The 22376-nt window shown below is 44.2% G+C and overlaps 4 protein-coding genes across 8 annotated transcripts; 3 read left to right on the forward strand and 1 right to left on the reverse strand.

Annotated features, from left to right (window-relative positions):
• Positions 1–674: 674 nt before the first annotated feature.
• LOC119122869 (bone morphogenetic protein 7-like) lies at positions 675–6503 on the forward strand. Its single transcript, XM_037251505.1, has 7 exons — positions 675–1261; positions 4074–4263; positions 4646–4794; positions 5008–5214; positions 5443–5513; positions 5599–5709; positions 5786–6503. Exons 1-7 carry the CDS (start codon positions 853–855, stop codon positions 5933–5935), a joined length of 1287 nt encoding a protein of 428 aa, XP_037107400.1. The 5' UTR covers positions 675–852; the 3' UTR covers positions 5936–6503.
• Positions 6504–7161: 658 nt separating this feature from the next.
• LOC119122871 (dysbindin-like) lies at positions 7162–11135 on the forward strand. Its single transcript, XM_037251509.1, has 4 exons — positions 7162–7353; positions 9837–9989; positions 10066–10209; positions 10281–11135. The coding sequence occupies exons 1-4, from the start codon at positions 7311–7313 to the stop codon at positions 10484–10486; spliced, it is 546 nt and encodes a 181-aa protein (XP_037107404.1). The 5' UTR covers positions 7162–7310; the 3' UTR covers positions 10487–11135.
• Positions 10904–14067, reverse strand: LOC119122870 (protein LSM14 homolog B-like). Of its 2 annotated transcripts, none has more exons than XM_037251508.1 (8): positions 12978–14067; positions 12737–12900; positions 12477–12594; positions 12223–12402; positions 12059–12136; positions 11832–11969; positions 11505–11628; positions 10904–11427 (listed from the first exon to the last, which is right to left on the reverse strand). In XM_037251508.1, the coding sequence occupies exons 1-8, from the start codon at positions 13102–13104 to the stop codon at positions 11271–11273; spliced, it is 1086 nt and encodes a 361-aa protein (XP_037107403.1). In that variant the 5' UTR covers positions 13105–14067; the 3' UTR covers positions 10904–11270. The 2 variants fall into 2 exon arrangements, with proteins under 2 accessions (XP_037107403.1, XP_037107402.1); XM_037251507.1 differs by having other exon boundaries at positions 10904–11436.
• taf4a (TAF4A RNA polymerase II, TATA box binding protein (TBP)-associated factor) lies at positions 14065–20376 on the forward strand. 4 transcript variants are annotated; one of them, XM_037251503.1, is made up of 17 exons: positions 14452–14630; positions 14739–14864; positions 14948–15478; positions 15798–15928; positions 16173–16292; positions 16605–16688; positions 16777–16896; positions 16964–17053; positions 17183–17395; positions 17471–17612; positions 17686–17788; positions 18017–18186; positions 18362–18492; positions 18670–18795; positions 18879–18935; positions 19023–19145; positions 19250–20376. In XM_037251503.1, exons 3-17 carry the CDS (start codon positions 14992–14994, stop codon positions 19406–19408), a joined length of 2256 nt encoding a protein of 751 aa, XP_037107398.1. In that variant the 5' UTR covers positions 14452–14630; positions 14739–14864; positions 14948–14991; the 3' UTR covers positions 19409–20376. The 4 variants fall into 4 exon arrangements, with proteins under 4 accessions (XP_037107396.1, XP_037107397.1, XP_037107398.1 ...); XM_037251501.1 differs by lacking the exon at positions 14452–14630 and adding an exon at positions 14065–14409 and having other exon boundaries at positions 14739–15478; XM_037251502.1 differs by having other exon boundaries at positions 14416–14509; positions 14739–15478.
• The last annotated feature ends 2000 nt before the right edge of the window (positions 20377–22376 follow it).

The raw sequence follows: 22376 nt of genomic DNA on the forward strand, positions 1-22376 counted from the left end.
CACTTCGATGCTTTAACCCCTTGAGGGCAGTGTAGGACAAAAATGCCACTTACTGGGTTCGCATTTGTAAGTGTAGCACGCATTTATTTTTGCATTGATTTTTCTTTACATTCCATCTTTATTTGCGGTTCGCAAGTATTTTTCTCGCCAAACGTTTGCAGTGTCATAAATACTGAAGCGAAGTGCAGACCTTTCTCATAGAACAAAGCCTATGCAGCATGAAGTCAAGTTTTTCATGGCTGTTCATCTGCTCGTTACTTTATGAGATGATATCTTTGAGGAGTTTTTCATTGCACAATAGTTACATTGAACGATAATTGCCCGGGGCCCCATAGTAAAGCAACCGTGAGTTCTTTGCACATTGTTCCACTAATTCACTGGGGCCACTGGCAAGTCCCTTCATGCCACTAAACGGCAGGTTATCGGTCCTCAGAGTAAAAAAAAAAAAAAAAAATCATCAGGTTGGGACCGACCTATTTATTTCAAAAGTCTGGTGTTGACAACTGTTTTTAATACGTACAGTTTTCCAACTAAAACATTTTTAAAAACCTGGCATGACACTTATGGGTAAAAATATTCCAACATACGCTTCTTTAGGACACGGACCCATTCTTCATCTTGTCTTTTTACAGTAGTTACCCCCCGTGACACCCCCCAACCTGCCCCTCCTCCCTTACAGAGGGTCGCTAAACGCGCACCAAGATTGCCATAAGAAAGGAAAGCACACGACCGGAACATAGGAGAGCACTGCTTTGCATTAGATTTTTGTAAATATTTATAACCCTATTATCCTTTTCGAGTTTTGAGCCTCGGAGTATTTACAAGTGATCTTTCAGAGACGCGCGTAAAAAGATGGTTCAAACCGTAACATGCGCCTTGGTAACACAGATTCTCTTCCTGATTTGGACTTTTGTCGTCTCGTCCTCTAAGATGTCCTTCTCCAACGTCTCCGTGGACAACGAGGTGCGCTCCAGCTTCATCCATCGCCGACTGAGGAGCCAGGAGCGCAGGGACATGCAGCGGGAGATCCTCTCCATCCTGGGGCTGCCTCATCGCCCGCGACCCACGCACGTTCACTCCAGATTCAACGCTGCCCCGTTGTTCATGCTGGACCTTTACAACACTGCCTCGATAGACGCGCCACGCATGAGATATTCCAGCTACAATCCCCATTTGGAGCCCCAGGCTTCCAACTTGGTCACCCTGCAGGACAGTCGCTTTCTGGATGATGCTGACATGGTCATGAGTTTCGTCAATCTCGGTAAGTTCATTCCATAAACGTTTCCTCATTCTAAATATATAAAATACCCTCTTTTTCTGCATTTGCTTGATTAATAACGGTGCCTAAGTATGAGGTGCGTGTGTACATCTATGCAGCAAATGACTATGGGGTTCATTATTAAGTTCAGTTTAATGGGCTGCTTTGGGGGTTTCCCCGTCCTCCTTCACAGTGTCTTAGATTTTTTATTTTTTTTTCTGAACTGTAGTCAAGATGAACCTGCAAGTCCGATCCAACAGGTGACAGTTGGGGTGAAAATGCTTCTTGCAAAGATTCAATATCATAATGATGCTATTTTTAGGGTAACATCTGTGAGTTTCACTTCGGACTACGGTCCTGTCCACAGTCTGTGTCCACTTTTTGTTTTATGAGGCAACAGGGGCCCAATGTTTTTGGAATGTGAGAGAAATCCCATGCGAGCAGGGGGAGAACATGCAAACTCTCGACAAGCCCCGAGCCAAAATTCATTCACAGAACCTTCGACTGGAAGGCTGACATGCTAACTACATGCTTTTAACGTGAAAGCTCTGACGTTGACATTGCAGGGAACGTAAGTCAGTTGCGGAGTTATTTTTTTTTGTAGCTTTCACATTTTTGGATGGATGTCGAATTTTCAGGAGCGCTCCAACAAGAGTATAGACAGGTTGGTGCCAGTATGGACGTCGTGTTTCATCCTGCAGCATTGTTGCCTCGGGGCCTGGCAGAGGGTCAAAGGCCAACTGAAAAGAGATGACCTGTTTATACTCTTGTCCATTTACTCTAATTTCATTGAGTTTGAACTTAAACACACAAATAAAGAGCCATCTGATATGAATACACCTCAAAAACACAACATTAAATAGCGGTAAATGCAAAGGCATTTAAATGTTATTTATATAAACAATAGGAATGAACTATGAAGTCAAATGTCTACGTTTTGAACTTGGGGCCCCTCATTGTGTTGGAGCAGCACGGTGGTCCCCAGATGATGGCCTCAAATGGATTCTGGCATTTCCCCTGTAAAGATCACAGCATCGAGCAGATGAAGGTATCCTGCAGGTGGACTTTGTGTTTTTTCGTTTCGTCGCCAGTGCTAGGGAGGTCACATCTCATCTGCACATGGCACAGTGCAGTTCGGTGCACTCACTCGAAAACAAGCGCACACGGGCTTTTGTGCCCATCGTAGTTTTGTAGATTAGACAGACACTTCAAATGGAACGATTGTCAAACTTCATGAATCTCCCCAAATCCTACACAAACAGACACCGTGTGGAGCAGATGTATTCATACGGGGAACATTTGTTTTGACAAAGTTCTCTTGGTAACTGCGATAATCTGTAAGAAAACAGTTTGGAGTTTGTGCAATGCTGTCCAACTTGTCAACACACGAAAGCTGTAAATGGTGTGAGCGGGGCTAAAGTGTTCTCTTGAGTAATGAAAAGCTGAGCTTCCACTGATGCATGTGATATTTTAAAGCATTCACAAATAATTCCCAAGTCGTGTTTTTTTTTTTTTTTTTTTTTTTGCTACCGCTCTGATCCGTCTGAAAACCACCCATGCTGTTTCTTAAAGAAAAAAAAAAAAGTCTGAAAATCACCAAGGGTTAATGGAAGCTTGGTGTCTGTGTGGCCCAGCGGTGTCAGGGGCAAAGTGAAGTGTTGAAATCCCTCCCAGAGGGAAGTTTGCATATCTGAGGTCGGATCTTTGCAGCTAATGGTCCCTAACGTAAACACGCCAAGTCCTTACAAGCAATTATTGCTTTCATAAAAATATACCCCCCCCTTCCCTTCCAGCATTTAATTGCGGTCACACAAATGACTTGCAGGGTTCGGCTGCATATGTGTGTGCGTGCTTTTGTGGTGTTAGAAGTGTTTTGAAAAGTCCGCCTCAATGTGTGTGAGACCTTTTGAGCTGTGAAATTAAAATTGTAGTGGTGGAGGCTTTTGTCTCCTGATGTCACAATGATGTCATCGGGCCGTTTAAAATCACCGATCTACTCAGCGCACCTTCGCCGGAGACCTCCGGCGCTCTTTCCGAGGACAAACACGTTGCCTCATGCTGCAAAAACACGGGCAAGTGTCAGGAAGTTTTGGGGTCTTTTCTGACCGCTGTTCTTCTGGAAAGTCTGAGCAAGGTTTCCTCCGGCGGGGAGGAAAAGCCGCAAGGCTGCCGCCGCTTGACGTCTATCCTCGACGATCGGGGACGGACATACATGGGAAAGGGATCAGGCGCGGTGTGGCGGCCGTGAATTGTGTGGATTTCTTGACTTCATGTGAATGTGTTTGTAAAAGCAGACTGGCAGCTGTGGTTTCCGGGCACTGCCTTTAATGGGCCTTTTCTTGTGGTCCGCACATGTGGGAGCCAAATTGGGTGCCGGGTGTGTTTTTATCCCTCGTATTGGCATGTATGGCAGACTTAAGTGATGTTTAGATCAATCATGTCGCAGACCGAGGCGAGAGTTTTTCTATTCCTGCTGCGGCGTTTCCGAGATGTGGCCAGAGGCGACGCACATCAGAGAATCGTTGGAGTCGCCGACAGTTTGAACACAACTTGACATTGCGCTCGGATTTCGCATCTCACCGTGGCTTAACTTTTCCACGCGAGGGAGGAAGTTTCTCATTGGGAGTCAAATGTTTAGTGTACGGCAGCTGCTTTAAAATAATAAACCTTGGAGCTTGGTGTCGTTGGAATGGAGTGCCTTGTAAATTGTGCGTAAAAGCCGCCATCAAATGTTGATTTATGACTTCTGCCGGAAGTTTGATGTGAGTGCATGAATAAAGAATTCCCCCCATGTCTATCTTTCATTTCCAAACAGCTGATCAGGACCAAGAACTTCTGTACCAGAAGCACCAAAGGGAATTCAGATTTGATCTTTCCCGTATTCCAGAGGGAGAAGCTGTCACAGCAGCGGAGTTGAGAATTTTTAAGGATTTTATCCAGGAACGATATGAGAACGAGACATTCCGAATCAGCGTCTACCAGGTCTTGCAGGAAGCGGTGGAGGGGTAAGTCGCTTTTTTTTCACCACACAAACACTTAGCACGTCGAAGAGATATGCCGGAGGACAGACGGGGGGGGGGGGGGCTTCGTCGGTGACAGTCGGCCTGACGACACTGATGAGGACAAGACCATTGTCATTCGCGGGTCCTTAGCACAGACGAGCAGGCGTCGGGACAAAAGACAGACGTCTGCTGTAGGGCCTAAAAATCACTCTGTAAACAAAGACATTATCTGTCAAATCTGCTCCGAAAGGACACGTTGGTTGTTGAAGCGAGACTACGTGCAATTCAGCCAACGGGTTGACTCTTAACTTTTTGAAGTTATCCACCTCTTACTATAATTTGAATTCAGCCAAGAGCGTTGGTTGTCATACTCAATTTGTCGCAGTGAAGTGGATCTGTTGCTGGTGGAACAGCGAGAGGTGTGGGTGGCAGAGGAGGGCTGGCTCATCTTTGACCTGACTGCCACCAGTAATCTTTGGCTGGCCAACCCTGAGCACAACCTGGGCCTGCAACTGGTGCTGGAAGACAACCATGGTCAGTCAACTCCATACGTTATTTTTTTTATTTTCTTAGCACAGAAAGTGTGCTTATCATGTCATATGATAACGTGAAAATGCCACATGCAAAATTCAATCGGAGTCATCTTAATGTATTCAAATCATCCTTATCAGCCAACTATGTTAAAACAGATGAGGCATGTTCAAAGTTCAGAGTGCTCCCCCTGTTGTTCACTCTACTCCACTGCAGGTTCTAGAAAGACCCCTCGACTGGCTGGGCTGTTAATGGGCAGCGGCGTTCAAGAAAAGCAACCCTTTCTGGTTGCCTTCTTCAAATCCAACGAAGTTCGCTTTCGCCACATCCGCTCTGCCCACGGCCACAGGGGGCGCCATTCCAGCCGCTCCAAACCACAGAAAACGGTTCAAGATGCACTGAAGGCGGTCGAGGCCGCAGCAGGTGTCCATTGCACACATTTTCACCTTCGACACGTTGCCGCTTACAAAGTTCACATTTGAGAGGAAAGTCAAAGAATTACGTTAAGAAATCTAACTTAAAAAAATCATAATATTATGTGAAATATTTCATAATTGTATTTTTTTTCAAAAAGTTTTCATGATTACATTTTACAGCTAACATAATATATCTGTAAGCATGTATACTTCTTAATATCATTTTCTATGTTAGATCTTGGCATATCTAAAGATGGATGTAAAAAACATGAGCTGTATGTCAGTTTTCGAGATTTGGGATGGCAGGTAAGGCATTTGTTGAATATCTTTATATATTTGTATTATGTATGCCTTTATTATAATGTCACTGGATTTGTTTTCTTTTCTTTAGGACTGGATCATCGCACCGGAGGGCTACGCGGCGTACTACTGCGAGGGCGAGTGCGCCTTCCCGCTCAATTCTTACATGAATGCCACAAATCACGCCATTGTGCAAACTCTGGTAGGTCTCAGACGGCCACCTCTACCGCACACGTCAAGCTCCGTGACAAACCGATTTCTACATCTTCTAAACACAGGTGCACTTTATCAACCCGGGAACGGTGCCGAAGCCCTGCTGCGCTCCCACGCAACTTCACGGCATCTCCGTGCTCTACTTTGACGACAGCTCCAATGTCATCCTAAAGAAGTACCGCAACATGGTGGTCAGAGCCTGCGGCTGTCACTGACCGCTGATCATCCATTAGACACTATGAGCTCATTTCTGAGATGTTTTAAAAAAAAAAAAAAAAAAAAGGAGGAGGAAGCGGTGGAGGCAGAGACAAGAAATGGTTTACAGCCTGTCGCGGGGTAGGCTTTTATCTGCGAGACTGTATTTATGACCAGCAGCTGAGCAATTAGAACCACAAAAAGGGATTTTTTTTGGATTGCTTATTTTCAGGTTGCGGAAATATGCACTCAAATCAATCAGAGCAGGGATACTTGAACTGATTATCACTGTTATGACCAGATGTTGTCTATATTTTTGTTGTCAACCTTCAGCCACGCGAGGCTCCAATTCAATTTCCTGCATGGAGGTCTAAGCTTGATCGTGACTTGAACATGAACTTTTCACCTTGGACCTCCCATGTGAGAAACACTGTGCATTGTCTTCTAGAAGGACTGAAGGGGACCAAGAGTGACAATGAAGTTTTTCCAGGACTGTTCAGCAGGCCAGTTAGACCAATTTAGGTGTGGATGCTCTGTAACATGTCGAAACTGTAAATAATTTGTGAATTTAAAAAAAACAAAAAACTGTTTAGTTCCTTGGTTGAATGGGTGCTTGCGAAGCAGTTTGCAAAGTCTACACAAGAGGGCGGTATTGTTCCGATTTGGAGTATCAAGTCTTGAGATCCTCTGGGCATTTATGAGTTAACTGGATAATTTGGTTAGAATGCACTTATTGTGCATTTACAAGCAAAAAAAAAAATTACACGAAAAAGTATGCATGTATGAATCCATATGACCTTTCTGACCTCCGTTTTTTTTTTCATTTAAGACACAAACAAACACCCAATTGTTTATGTGGAGGGCTACCGTAATGTAAACTCAATCTGTTTTGTATTTAAATGAATCAAAATGAATTATTTGCATGAGTCAAAGCTAAAAAGTGAGGTGTGACGGAGTACTTCAATTTTTGAAGTTAATCTATTTTTTGCATGGAAAGTGTATCCGTGTGTCACAGTTAATCTTGAGATTATCGTTGCAGCACTTGAGACAAAAAAAAAACCAGAAAGAGAAAAGAGAAGTGGGCGTGTTGGAAGACAAGAATAACTCCAAGTCTCACCGTGGTATTTTCCACTTCATTACACAAAATGCCTCTTGTCAATCCCTTCCTCTCTCCAGCTCCTCCCTCCTTCCTGTCATTGGTCAGCTGATTGACTTCACAAAGCGCCTAACTTGTTTCCTACCCCCAAGCAAGGGGCTCACAAACTACTAAACAGGAAAAGGGAAAAGATTGCACGGTGGCTGTCGGCATCAATTCCTCTGGGATGCAGAGGCGACGGGAGATGACTGACATCCTCTCACAGGGCTAAAACAAACATCAGCATCATCATCAAAATCATGAGCTCCTCATCGGGAAGCCTTCAAAGCAAACGCCTTCCTTGTAAGTAATTGCGTCAAAAGACAGCGGAGTGAATATCAACTTCTGTATATGGGGGGGAATGTTTATGCACATTTTAAGAACGTCCCGTATTTTTAGATCCATCACAATAACATGACTTACCTGCCAGCAATTTCACCGTGCGCATATTTCGCTCCAGGGTTACAACACAGGAGATAAATGACTACTTTTCTGGTTGTGACTGAGTTTGTGATAGCATCTGATTGCTTTTGGGGCTACATAATGCGTGTGCGCAAATGGAGCGAAGCGGTTACGGGAAGGCGCTGTGACAGCTCATCCGCAGCGTTGAATAGCTGCAGCTGTGTTGACGGCGCCGAAGAATGCACTGGCAGCCAAAATCAGACAGGAATGTTGAATCATCAGCCTGAGTAATGTTCACTAATTTCATTTGAATAGGTCATGCTAGTCATCGCTGGTGCAGGAACTGGAGGCCCCCTTTAACACAGACACCTAAGGAGAACTTCATCCAAGAGTGCTTATTTCTAGTCAAGTCAAGTTTATTTATATAGCTCTAAATCACAAACAAGTCCCAAAGGGCTTCACATATACATAAAATTGACAATCATTCTCAAACATCCCCTGATCTTATTTCTAATTGGATTGTGGGATGCCATCATCGTTTCGGTTCTCAAACATCCCGCCTCAGTGAGGACTTAGACCGTGTGAAGATTAGACCAGGCTAAAAAGGATCAAGCCGTGACTCCGGCCACCACCTGTTGCTCTGCTCCAAGCCTCTGAACGTCACCTGATGACCGTGGGAACATATGAAAGAGTTGAACTCTGGAATTTTCGCTAGCTGGTAAAAACATTACAGATGTCGTGTTTACCAATAAATCGGTAACAGGATTGTATTTACCAGTTACCAAAGTCTTTGTGAGTTCCTTAATTAAAATAAGTGGATTTGGAAAGACAGCTAAAACAACGTGTCGTTTGATAATCCTGTGACGCTTTGTGGCTTACGGAGGGCAGTAGGGCAAGACAATGACCTACAAACAGTTCTAAGTAGGAGCGGATTTGATGCAGGGGAAATGTATTGACACTGTCTGGATGTTGTTGAATGAATGGATGTCATCCAATTGTAAAGGATAAGCTCATTTATATAATCTTGACAAATGACTTAGGGTGGGAACAAAGTTTCTCTTGTGGGTTTCTCTCTTAAATGCCGTTTTCTGAAACACAGCACTCTGGCAGCCAAAAGTAAGCAAATCATCTGGAGAGGCCATTTTCTGGCCTGACCTCGCGTCTCCTTGTCACAGAGGAGTTGGCCGATGATCTCACTTATTCATTTGACCCAGAGAGGAGTTAATGGTAGCCCGTGTGTGACGGTGAGGCCTGACATCGCCGCATTTAGCCCCCAGATCAATGTGTTGCCTCTGCTGGTCGTGCAGGCGGCAGCTTCGGGGTCATGTCCTTGAGAAAGGGTGACGCACGTGCTGGTCTGAGCTAACACCAAAACCGAGACGGGCAATGAATACTGTCTTTATTATCATGTTTGCTGGGATAATGCTTTTATTCATTTGCAGGCAATTTGTGTGTGAAAAATTGTGTGTCCTGATGATGCTTTCACCAAGAAGGAAAAGAAAAGAAAAGTCTTGAATGTATTTGCTGTGAGAAAGTCAAATGTCTGGGTCAATTCCCTTCACTTTAAGCTGGGCTTTTATGCAGCCCTTCCCCTTGGAGTGCTTGTCCAACTGTTTTTGTGTAAAGACAGAATGTCACGCAGGCACGTCCGGCCTGCCCACGCTGCTGCTGTATTCCATCTTTCTGCTTGTTCCTGTCACTCCGCATTTCCAGCTGGTTCTGAGCCCTCGCCAGTGACCTTTTTCTTTCTCAAGTCCCAAAGCACATGCCGAGAGAAAGGACACAGAAAAAAAACATTGGCAAAAGGTACACCGATACACGAAGATGAAAAAGGCACAAGTACAGAACGGACAAAAAGTAGGCCACAAGAAAAAGTTAACAGGGGAATTCATTGATTAGGTTATCTAATTAAAAATAAAATGAAAGCCTACATACACAATTGGCTTTCATCAGTGACCTCCAGTATCCCAGGCTAAGGAAGCAACATCGATCGTCATGATTCACTGGGAAGAAGACCTGGAATAGACCCGCAAAATCAATCCAAGGATGTGCTTCTGTGGCTCCCCTTTAGCTCTCCGTGGAAATAAATCTATATGAGAAAGGAATTGATTAGGCAATCAGTCAGCGCTAACTGAGCTTTAAAAAATCCTGGATAAGCAAACTTATTGTTTTTTTGCTTGGGTCGAGAGACTGTGATGACATCCATCATTTAAAGAGTGCTCCTGAACACATTCTGTAAATCCTCTCTGTCTCACCCTGCAATACTTCATTTCAGACTAAGGCTCTCTTTGTTTGAACCTGCAGAAAATATAAAAGAAATAAATTCCAAATATGACGTATCTATGTGAAGCTACTGCCTAACTTCCTGTCTGCTGCATTTCCAGCGGAGATGGAACGAGGCCAGAGGATTCCAGATATGGACACAGCCCATCAGATTAGAGTAAGAGAGAGGCAGCGTTTCTTCGAGGAAGTCTTCCAACACGACGTGGACGTCTACCTGTCCTCTGCGCATCTTTCTATTCGAGACTACACCAGACGTGAGCTTGAGTGGTTGAATCTGACCCCCACCCCACCCCTCAAGGATGCACATTTTTAACCTGCTTTCTTTTTTAGCACCTATTGGTAGCATCTCATCGATGGAAGTGAACGTGGACATGCTGGAACAGATGGAGCTGATTGACATCTCTGACCAGGAGGCTTTGGATGTCTTCTTGAGCTCCGGGGGAGAAGACAATGTCTTAACCTCCACGATGTCAGGTAATGAACTGGATTTCAGATTGTAAAACAACGCAAATGCATCCCTCTCATTTTGTCTTCCAATTTAACAGCCAATGGAAATAATAACCCCGAGGGAGTCATCACTAACGGACTCCTCCGACATGTCCTCGAGGGTTTGGACTCCAAATCCCGTGTGTCCTCCACATCTTCCAATTCTTCTTCTGATAGCCAGATTCACAATGCCAATGCAGGTGACACGTGTAGCAACACCGCCAAGAGAATAGCAGCGCCGTCAGAGACAGATGAGAGTGCCTGACTCCAAGTAGCAAACATCAGACCACCACCTGCAGCCATAAGAACTTTAACTCTACCCCACAAATGTCACTCCCCTTAACTTTTGATTGTTTGAGGCTAGTTTATGGGTGCACTCCACGGTAGGATTTATGGACTCTGAGCACGGACTGGTTTTACCCAAAATGTTTCACTGAACTTAATATAGTGATAAAATGTGACATTTCTCGTGTTTTGACAAATTTGTTTTGTCAGTTAGTGCAACAGAGAACTGAAAAGTGCAAAGTTAGCTATTTTTGCATTTTTTTGATAAATGGAGCAAAACGTGACTGAGCAGCCAACCAGTCAGCATCTATTAGCAATCCACCTCAAGTCTGAAATTGATCTAGTGAAAATTCTGTTTAAGGCTGAAGTAAAAGGGTTGCACAGATTGACATTTGAAAACAGTTTTAGTCCAAATTTAATAGCAACTGCTACACTTAGTCACTGTTTCACAAACATTACAAGTAGAAGAAAACAAAGTACAGTTGACTGTCCAATCTCTACAGCAACAAAATCAAATTGCATGCCCGATACTCTGTTCAAGGACAAGTCTTGAAACGCATGCTAAACTACAAATGAACACTTGCTTGGTATACAGCTGCTGGAATAAAATAAATTGCTCTCCCATTTTAGAAAATGTACAGTTTTGCCATAAATTCAGAGTAAACAAAAATAGACGTACGTTACGCGATTCAAATTGAAAAAGAGTGGAGGCAAATCTTAAATAAGTAGAAAACTACAACATCTATTCATAGAAAATAACACTTTCACACTCTCCCGCCATCAATCTTTGGGAGGGGTCGCTGTTCAGCTTGGCCCTGCCCCTTGCGGCCCCGGCCCCGGAATCCTCGGCCTCTCAGGAAGCGCCCCTGCGCGCCGAAGGTTTCCAGATTCAACTTTTTCTCTTCTGCCCATGTGGTCCTCCTGGGGATGCTCACAAATGGTGACCACATCAATTTGATGAAAGAGACAAAAAATAAATAAAAATATTGCATCCTTACCTGGGCTTCACCTCTGATGAGATGTTGTCAAAGAAGCCCTTACTCTTGTCATAGTACTTCTCACCAGCCGTTTCCTTCTCTTGTGGACCCGGCTTCACGGGGTCCTCTACTGACGTCACCTTAACTGTATGGGGGGGGAGCGATAAGTGAAAATGTCTGGATTCAGCACCATTAGAGATAACCATAGTAACATGTATTTGTCCTGTAAACCAAAATAGAAAAAGCATGTTTTCCAGCCAAATCGAGGCCAGCCCCCCCCAAAAAAAAAGTTGCAAATGCCAAACTGCGAATATACGGGGGCACACAATAGACGTGAAATGAACACACCTACAAGCTCCTTTGTGAGATCTTTAAACTGAGCATTTGCTGATTCAAAATCAAAATCCGACTCAAACTTGAGAGTTTTAGCCTTCGAGTTCTTCACAAGCAACTGGCCTCTGTTCAAGTTCCTGGGCCTGCGACTTCCTGCACAAGAACACAGGCACAAAAAAATAAACAGTTATAGATTACAATTATGATTTGGCTAATACTGAGAAAGCTAAATGTAGTGAGACCTTGTTTTCGCTTTTGGTTTTTATCATCAGTATTTTGGTCTTGTCTATTGCCTTCATCGGGCTGGGATGCGGTTTGATCTGAAGGACAAGAATTAAGATTACCCAAACATGATCAAATTAAAACGAGATCTTTCTTTGCTAAAAACAAACTGAAATAATCTTACGAGCGGGGACATTCTCTTTCTGAACTTGGGAAACGGCGCGCTGGGATGGACGAATGTCCGGTGTGACCTGCTGCGGCTGGGTTGAGGATTTCCCCTTTTTCTGAGCACTGCTCGCCAACGGCACTGTCTGAACCGCTTGCTCTACCTTCGGGGCTCTTCTGGCGGGGATACCGTGAAACCCTGAAAGAGCACAAATGCAAATTGAGACACAGAAAAGAGAAAGGTACGCAAGTAGATGAAGAGTGTATCAAGACCCTGTGCTGAATTGTACTGCTGGTTGAGGAGAGAGCTGGCGGCCATCTGTTTGTAGGAGGCCATCATGTCTTGGTAAGGGCGTGGGTGATATCCACTAGGGCAGCCTCCAAGAGAAGACTTAAACAGCAAGAAGAAAAAAAGACATGGAAAGCTGAACATTTAGTGCATAATCAACCTTAAGCACTTGAGAAATATTCCACGTACTATAGTACACACTAAGGTGCACGTGGAAAACTTGGGGGGGGGACCAAGAACGCACCTGTAGAATAGCAGGGTCTCGAAGGAGTCCATGGTGCGGTTTGGCTGGCTCAGACACAGTGATGTCCTTTATGTCACTTCCTCGAAATATTATGTACTCATATACTTCATCTTCAGATGGACGTGGACTGCCAGTGTGCCGGTCCTCTGTCCCATATGATTTGACTGTTTAAAATGCACATAAAATCGTGAGGTTGCTTCTTGCAAGATTCCAGCAAATAGATGACAAATTAGGAACCTACCTTTGGCCAAAGCAACAGTGGACTTCTCTGTGTCCACGAAGGATAAGATACCTTCATAACGAATCTGTGCCTTAGATATTAGACTTATTTTGCTGCCAATGTAAGGAGTTCCGCCTCGGGCACTCATATTTGCAGCAGATTAACGAAAACCGAGAGAAAGAGGCCAGCGTTTACCAAGGTAGCAGGGCATTAAATCATCAACGACAAACAAAACTAGCGACACGTGTGTCATTTATAACATCGCCGGTGACGCAATTTGGTTGGCCGCAAAACTGCCTTGGAGGAAGGTTGGTTTGATTCTTTAGCCGGCGCACTCCGATTAGAGAAGAGTGCGGTGGGAGCGTGAATTACCGTGCGTGAATTACCTGCATTTTCTTTTACAGCAGACCTCTTGTGGCAAAAGTACTACTGTTAGAACTTTACTATTTTTTATTCAGATTTCTTTATTAAAGTAAAAAGGGACATTCTAAAATGTATTAAAGTACCACAGCAGCGTTTTTTTTCTTTTGTCAATTACAATGCATGAAGCACAACAAAGAAAAATCTGCACACAAAATATTTGTCCTTTATAGAATTAACACTAACCTTCTAATTTTGCACTTGAGTAGTGTTTTATTAGTATTATTATTTTTAATTTCTCTTAAAATGTTGACTTCAATGAGTCATTGTATTTTTAGTCCTACACAAGCACTGTATACTTTTGCCAGACATTTTAAAATTCACTTCTGGGCAGGAGACAAAACTGTCTTTGTGGTTGTGAGACATGTTGTGCCTTATTGTTATCAATTGATTCATAAGTGAATGACACAACAGGTAGGGGGGGGGGGGAGGGGGGGTCCAGTAATGTGCTTTGCGTTACGTTATTTTCGCAATAGAAGGCGTCATGAGAAGAAAAAAAAACGTTTGCAAATTGACGCACCATCGCGAAATGCACAATATAATTACAGTACATTCATCCGTAATTTATTTTTTGTAGTGCATAGGTAACAACTGAGGTGAACTACACACTGTTCCACTAGAGGCTGACAGCAGCCTGTTTCCTCTCAGGGCGGGTGTGACGCCCACTCCGCCTCTTCACTACGGCAACTTCACTTTTTTGCCCACAGCAGTGGAGCCATCTTGCACAGCGTCTCCGCCGTGCATATCCCTTGAAAAGGGGACGTTCCTTTTTGGTGAAACATACTGACAACTTATTAAAAGTCACATTTGGAGATTCTCTATAGGAGCGGCTAACGTAGCCGCACAAACAAACCGTCTGGGATGCGCTATTTGCCGAAAACTTTTGGAGACCGTGGTGGTTGTTTACTGCTGGTAACGAATCCTCTGGAATGACAGTTGAGGCCATTTGGACCGCCTTTTACGCCGCTGAACAGCCAATCACAGCCCAGCTAACGATACTCCGAAGTTGTTGAGCGCATGCGCACGTCACTTGGTAAGTATTGAAGCCCGCTTCACTTCTCGCTAGCTCGCGGGAGAGTAAAGATGGCGGCTGTCCCCGGTCTGCTGGATGAGCTTAAATTACACACACAGAGGTGACTAAAGCCGTAGTCTGTCACGCTAAATGCTCCGTAGACTCACCATTGTTGTTCTTGTCTCACAATAACCACTTGGGGAAGGCACGAGACATTCGATCATTAAAAATATTGCTCCCGGGTAAGACCGTAAGTGCGCTAACGTCCAGTTGGGACTTGGCTCAAGTCAAGGCAAGTAGGCAGGTACGCTGTAACGCCTAAAAAATAATATGTTGCTCTCCGTGTGTAGGAAGAAGCACGCTAGCAGGGGAGATGAGTAGATGCGCCCGAGCCTAGCCCCGTCACTTTCGTCATTATTTCTGCTCCGAACAAGTTGGAAGTGCATGGGGTGTCAACACAACGAGACGCCCCCATGGTTAGTCGGCGGACTTTGCCACGGGACACGAGGCTGGCAAAACACTCATTATCGGTGTTGCTGTGACTGACTTGACTCGTCAGGAGGAAGCGGGCTCATACTCTGCGCAGACATTCAATGACCAACTATGAACTGTCAGACTTCAGGAAGTACTGTACCTCCCGCGGGGACTACGGTGGCGAGTTGTAATAACAACTGTCCCGTGACATCTGTCACTAGCAGCGGACCCGTGCTGTCCAAGGGGTCGAGCGCTGCCATCGTGGCTCCCTTGTCAAACACCGTCATCCAGACGCCTCTCCCCAGCTCGCAAGGTGTCATCGCCTCAGCTCCCACCGTGACCCTCGTCAGGCCTCCTATGCAAAGCGGGCAGTTGGGTCCAACGTTGAACGGAAACAGTGATGGGATACGCGCGGTAGCGCCTGCGATCAAGGCAGAGTCCACCGCCACCAACATGCAGGCTTCATCGCAGCAGACTGTCACTTCGGACGCTGCTGGTGCCCCCCCAGCGGCTGGTCCAGGTGGGATCCAAACACTGACGCAACAGATATTGTCGCCTAGGCTCCCGCTGACATCCACCGGGCAGCCCAGCGTACATAACATCCAGCTTCCTCCTGGTGAGTGTACCTTGCATGCGCCACTGAACAGTATCTAACATTTTCATAAAACCAACTCAAGGTAGCAAATCAATCTCAAAATCTTCTGGAGGATACATTGCTTGCACTATTAAACAGTCTTAGAAAAGCGTATTTATGCTGGAGGTAGGCACTTTTTTAAAAATTATTTTTAAAGAATGGGGATATACCTTCAATAGGCTTTTTAGGAGGTTGCCCCCCCCAAAAAAAACATTGAAAAATATCTGTGACTAGTTGACCCCGAGTTTGCGTGTAGTCCACTGTATTTTGTTCAGAGCATATATTCTCCAACTTTCTTCAGGGATGGTGCTCGTGCGCAGTGAGGCTGGGCAGCTGTTGATGATTCCTCAACAGGCGCTGGCCCAGATGCAGGCACAGGCACTAGGTGGCATGGCACCCCGAACTGCAACACCAAACATGCCTCCAGGCCAGGTGGCATCACATTTTCCATTTGTTTGTTTTCATGTTGACATTTCCCACTTTCATTCTGTGTCCATCGTTCATGTGGGTCATTTCCTGTTAGTTGAAAAGTTGTGTGCTATTGTTATTGTCATACTAGGCAGGATTTTTATACAATTTACATGATCTCAATAGATGTGCACGTTTAGCCTTATAGTTGTCGTGTCACAATATTTTCAGCTTCCCATATAATGTTTTTATTTGTGCCTTTTTGCAGGTTCCTGGGAACAGCATCATCAGCAGACAAACATCTCCGAGCAGCATTATCCGACCGGGTTGTACAAATGCAGCATCGTTGCCTTCCACCACTACTCTTCATAGACCTCCTGTCCTTCAGGTACTCTCGTCCGACTCTTAATGCATTTCGAGCGCATATGTCGATTGATCTATTGAGGACGATAGCAACCGACCGCAGAATGTAAACAGGTCCGTCAAATCTTTGGCGGCCTGTTTAATGTAGTTACTACTCACATTTTATTTGGTCAACCTTGACACTATGGTGTCACTTTAGCAACTAGAAAAAAAATTCAGTTGTTTGGTATCGAGTGAAAAAGATCATGTTGTTTTTTTTAAACATACTTTTTAGTGGTTTTAAAAAATTAAAAATAAAGCCAGTGTGAGAATGAATGCTGTCTCCCTCTCTCCTCAGAGTTCAGTGGGGACGGCAATACCAGGAATGGCCCCGAGAAGCCAAACAGCCGGGACCACAGTTACGTCAGTTACAATGAGTAAGGTGAGTCGTGTCACTGGGATGCTGTCGAGCTGTCTTTAAAAGTCATGCGAGTCACCCAGAAGCTAAACGCCTCCTTTCCACCTCTCAGGAAACAATGGAGAATGTGAACAAATGTAGGAACTTCTTGTCTACACTGATAAAACTGACTTGCACTGGCAAGCGATTAGCCGAGGCTGCCAATGTGAAGCAGCTAGTTAAAGACCTGCTGGTGAGTGGCAAGGACTCCTCATACGAGACGTGCACGACATCTACATTCATATCAACTCTTTCATCAGGAGAATAAACTGGAAGCTGCGGAATTCACCAGCAGACTCTATAAAGAGCTCAACTCATCGCCCCAACCGTACCTTGTGCCTTTTCTTGAGGTAAGCCGGATATTATCCTAATGTCGCTCTTCGTTTTTCATCTCCTCTGGCAAATGTGTGTCTCCGTCGAATGTCCGTGACCAAATTGAGGTTGTCCTAGTTGAGTAATGTTTGTCACTCTGTGCGCAGAAAAATCTTCCCGCCTTGCGGCAGCTTACCCCCGACTCGGCAGCCTTCATCCAGCAGAGTCAGCTCGCCCAGCCGGCCTCCGCTTCTGTCTTGTCCCCCTCACCGAGTCCCACCGCCGTTGTCCTGAGTAGCCCGGCTCCTCGCCTCGCCGCTCAAATCACCCGACCCCAGCTTCAGCCAAATGTTAGCAAGCCCGGACAGACGCCGTCACTTGTAAATATCTGACACTAATTTCACTGCCATCGTCCGGACATCCGGTAACTTTCTGACATCATAAACCCTTTGCAGGTGCTGCAAACTCAGCAGCAAAGAGCAATGCTGAGACCTCAGGTCCCTTTAGCCGTGTCCTCTATGGTCAATCTCAGGAATCAGGCCCCAGGCCGCATCGTACTGGGACAGCCGCAGGTCCAGCTCAAAGAGCTGCAGCCATGTGAGCGAGACACAAGTGACCTCATGGCATCTTTGGTCATTCTGTTACATCATCTATCTGTCCCTCTCCCAAGTTCCTGTGAAGTCGGAGGTGCCAGCTGTTTCTCGACCAAGCGCGGCCACAGTCCTGACTCTGGCTCAAAAGAATAGGTTGAAAGAAGCCGGCGGTACTTTCAAGTAAGTTTACCAAGCAGTTCAAACAAATGTCCCCCTCGGCAGTTATCAGCTTTGACAAATGGACGTGTCCATGTTCAGTGTTTACTTAAGTTGTCTTCTTCATCATGTGACCAAGATGACACTCAGCTGAGTGTCATTTCCAGTTAGCAACAGAGATCCTGACTTTGGGATATAAACTCTTGCAAGCTTGTTCAAAAAAGTACCGAATCGTTGAACCTATTTGCACAGAGACGACGACGACATCAACGATGTGGCCTCCATGGCTGGAGTCAACCTGTCGGAGGAAAGCGCCAACATCCTCGCAACCAATTCCGGACTGGTAGGAGCAGTGACACATTCCTGCAAGGATGAGGCCTTTCTCTCCTGCTCTGTGTTACAGAGGAGAATGCTGGAAATTGGTGAGAATCTTAGAACCTGCTTTTTCGAAAATTATTGCTACTCTATTGAATTCCACAGTGTACTACATGCTTGCAAATTAACAAATGTCCAGTTTTGTTCATGCAGGCCTAACATACTGCACACGCAGCTCCTTATGGTGTTGGAGATCTAACGGCATGCTTCTTTCTGCTTCAGGCCGCCGGCATGGAGTGACGGACTTCGGACTGGAGGTGATCAATTACGTCTCGCATGCTACTCAGCAGCGACTACGCGATCTGCTGGAGAGCGTTTCCCTCGTGGCTCAGCAGAAGAATGGCAATTTCAAGGTTTGGCTACAGCTCTTGTATGGTTCACCATAGTTAAGAATTCACACCATCTTGTCAACAAATATTTTTGGAGTGCAAAAGAACTACAGATTTTTTTTTTTAATGAAACACAAAAAATATCACCAGTGCAACATTTTTATTTCAGTGAATGAACGCTAACAGTTTCTCTCCTGGCAGGAGGAGGACAACCACGAACAGAGCAGTGATGTTCGTTCTCAGTTGAAGTTCTTTGAGCAGCTGGAGCAGTTAGAGAAACAGCGGAAGGAAGAACAGGAGAGAGAGATTCTCTTGAAGGCAGCTAAGGTAGACTTAAAGTGCCCTCTCCACTTTGGAAAAATGTTGAAACTCAATACATGGACACTCAGATTTGTTCTGATATTTCTTAGTCTCGAGCCCGTCAAGAAGACCCAGAGCAGCTCCGTCTGAAACAGAAAGCAAAAGAGGTGAAACGAGTCATACATCTCTGTTTGAATTCCTGCAACTGCGGTATGATTGATGTCTTTGTCGGTGGTGTTCTTCTTGTCCTTCAGATGCAGCAGCAGGAGCTGGCTCAGATGAGACAGCGGGAGGCCAATTTGACCGCCTTGGCAGCCATTGGCCCGAGAAAGAAGAGGAAGATTCCGGATTTACCGTCGTCCACTGCTCTCTCGGAGGTGAAAATGACTTGCAAGTACTTCCAGATCTTTGCCTGCCATGACTTTTCAGCTGTAAAATGCTTCGCATGTCGTCGTTGCGCCTTTGTCTTCTTTCCCCGCAGGGATCAGGCGGCAATCTTTCCGGGGGTGCCGGTTCATCAGGCTCCAGGCCTACGCGGCAGCGCATCACGCGTGTCAATCTCAGGGACTTGCTCTTCTGTTTGGAGAACGAGAGATTTACCAGTCGCTCCAACTTCCTCTACAAAGGCTTTTTGAAATAGCCTAGGAGAGGAGGGAGAGTCGCGTTTGCGCGGAGAGAGCAACCCCTCCCGGCACGCTGAGAGCATTCAAGGCTCCCCAAAAAGAAAATTTGTTTTCCCACAGATGTAGGACCTCAAACATCAAAGTAACTGTAACTAGATAGAATCACCTCTCTACCTCCCCCCCACTCACTAAAGGTGTGTTTACGCACCCTCTGGTTTATTAATGAGTTTTCTGAAGTGTATTGATTTTCAACTTATGCAAATATGCACTCTCACTAGTTTTATTTTCTTGTTCCCTGTCTGTATGTGCATTACTATATGAAGCACTGAAAAGAACAATATTTCTTCACGCAGACTCCACACATCTATTTTAAATCGAAATCTTATTTTTATGTGAATTAGTAAATGTAATTGACAGAGTGTGACCTACTGAATTGCCTTCCTAACTCAAAGCCATGTAGCGTACTCTGCTGTAACCCCTAAACATCTGGCTCCTCATTACTCATATACTGGATTTTAGTTGACACATATATATTTATTTCCCAAATTTATTGCTAAAAATGTAGTTATTTATTTAATTTTATTTGATGCATCGTGTGTCATGTAAGTTAATTATTCTTCTTTTAACTCTGAAGGTGTGTAGATTTCTGCATGTGAAGAGTGCTTCTATTCTAATAAGTTTTGTCTTGATTTTAAAATAACTCCAAAGTGGAAGTCTATTGAATTTTATTTGTTTGTTTGTTTAGTTGCCCACACGTCACTCTTGTACTCTTTGTCATAGATTTTGCAGTTATTTCGCTACATGAATATATTTTGTTCTTTTCAGCCCCTTTAACTTTTAGCATCTATGATTGAGAAAAGGTGTATATTTGTAAATGTTGCATCTTAACTTTTACACATTTATAATAGCTGCGAGAATGTAACCATATAATAAAACAAATGTTTTCTCAAATGAACATTTTGAATAAATTAACATTTTGCACTAACCTTGTTTTATGTTCTCAATTCTCATGTCACACTAGGGGGCAGCATTGTGTTGAAAATCGACATCAACTGCTTGTTCTCATAGCAGAAACGCCCAAGTTTTCCATTTGGAGAATGAACATATATAGCAAATCAGAGCACAAAATTAAAAATGTAACACAGATATCATGATTCAAATACAATTTCACACCTGGTATAACATCTTTGGTTGTAGTCTATACATTTAAAGACTATATATTCAACAAATATAGATTATTTAGAAATCTAGAGATTATAGGAGAAATATTATGTAAGATTTTAAAGTGAATTTCTTTACACTTATTTGAAATACAGAATTTAAAGAGGCACAACCACTCTACTACAATTTCCCGCCCCCCAAAAAAAGACTTTCCACTAGGATCAATTTTATATTTACTTTGAAGCTGGCATCGTATATGCTTGTTGGTGCATTTTTATCAGTTAAGATAAATCCACCATCTTAACTGATGGACTGACCATGACGGACAGCGTCCCAAGGCGCTGACGAGTGACGATTGACGGAGGGGACAATTTTATTTTGCAAATAGCCCACCTCTGGTGAAAGCTCACCCCAATCCATCATTTTTCATGGTAATCCTTCTTCCACTCATCAACACCGCCGCTCTTTCAGACTTAAGTCCACATAAGCTCCGACTTGAGTGCTGCAGGCAGAGCAGCAACGGGGGATGATCAGGTTGCCTAGCGACGTCTCAGTCGCTGCACCTGAGGGTGTTGGGCAAACACCCTGAGCTTGCCAGAGGGAACGAGAGTGAAGTCACATCACTCTTTTCTTACTTCCACGTATTCACGTTTTAAAAGGAAAAGCAAACACAGTTGGGGGAATTAAAATTTCCTGACGGATCCCTTTCAGCTGTTACATCATTTAAATGTGTTTTGTATTCTTTGTTTTTCACTACTTTAAACAATCTTTTCTTCTTTCATAGTTTACAAGCACGATTTTAGGTCTTGCTGAAAGGAGCACATTAAAATGAAGTAATTCAGTGTTTCCCAAACAGTGTGCCGTGAGAGATGTTCAGCTGTGCCGTGGGAAATCGTCCAACATTAAATACCGAGCGCACTGTAAACAGGATCGCCAAACCACAAGTCAGTTAGCGCAAGGCCTGGTTCTTTTTTCAGTTCATATGACTTCAACCAGTAGGTGCCGGTAATGCGCATTGAAGCTGGTGCCACCTCGCCGTAAATCAAAACGAAGAAGGAAATGACGTAACGTCCTGTTTACGAACGAGTCGTGAATTGCATTTCCCGTTCACCAACTGAACGGAGATGTGAGTGAACGAATCCTGACTTTCCCGTTCGTGAACGAGTCAATGGGTGAACTGCCTTCCTTCCCGTGCATCAACGGATCAGTCAGTGAATGTGTTGCATCTCCCTCCTGGCGTGAACTATGTAAGCCAGAATGTCGATTTCCGATTTGCCAAGGAAAGAAAGAACCACTCACTGAAACACCACTTCTTTTATGCACGTTTTCTCCAAGCTAACGGCTAACTTTCTTGCATGAAGGGATGCGCCGTTATGCAACAACGGGGAGATTATGCTTCTCTTTGGGTAATCTTGATTTGATAACACTTGTAGTAGCTTTTAAATAACGTGTATGCATATATACGCCTGAATACTGTTATCCAATATATCTACTGCAATTTCACATTAGATTGCTGGTTTGAAATTTACTTTTAATATTATTTTCAAATAAACATTTATGTTAAGACTTGTCTGGTGTTTTATTCCTCGTTTTTTTATTCAACATTTAAAACATAAAAATCAGACATTTGGTTAACTGCTTTATATGACAATATGTGTAGGTACACCTCAGGGACACTTCAATAGGTACACTACACAAGGTAAAAAAAAAAAAAGAATAAATAAATAAAGGGTTAATTGCACAATAAAAGCACATTCATGTACATTCTCACTACTGGGATTGAACCAAGTTCCTACCGAGCAAGAGCTCGCATCATTATCCAGT

Source organism: Syngnathus acus, chromosome 5 (assembly GCF_901709675.1).
Source record: "Syngnathus acus chromosome 5, fSynAcu1.2, whole genome shotgun sequence".
Taxonomy (NCBI): Eukaryota; Metazoa; Chordata; class Actinopteri; order Syngnathiformes; family Syngnathidae; genus Syngnathus; species Syngnathus acus.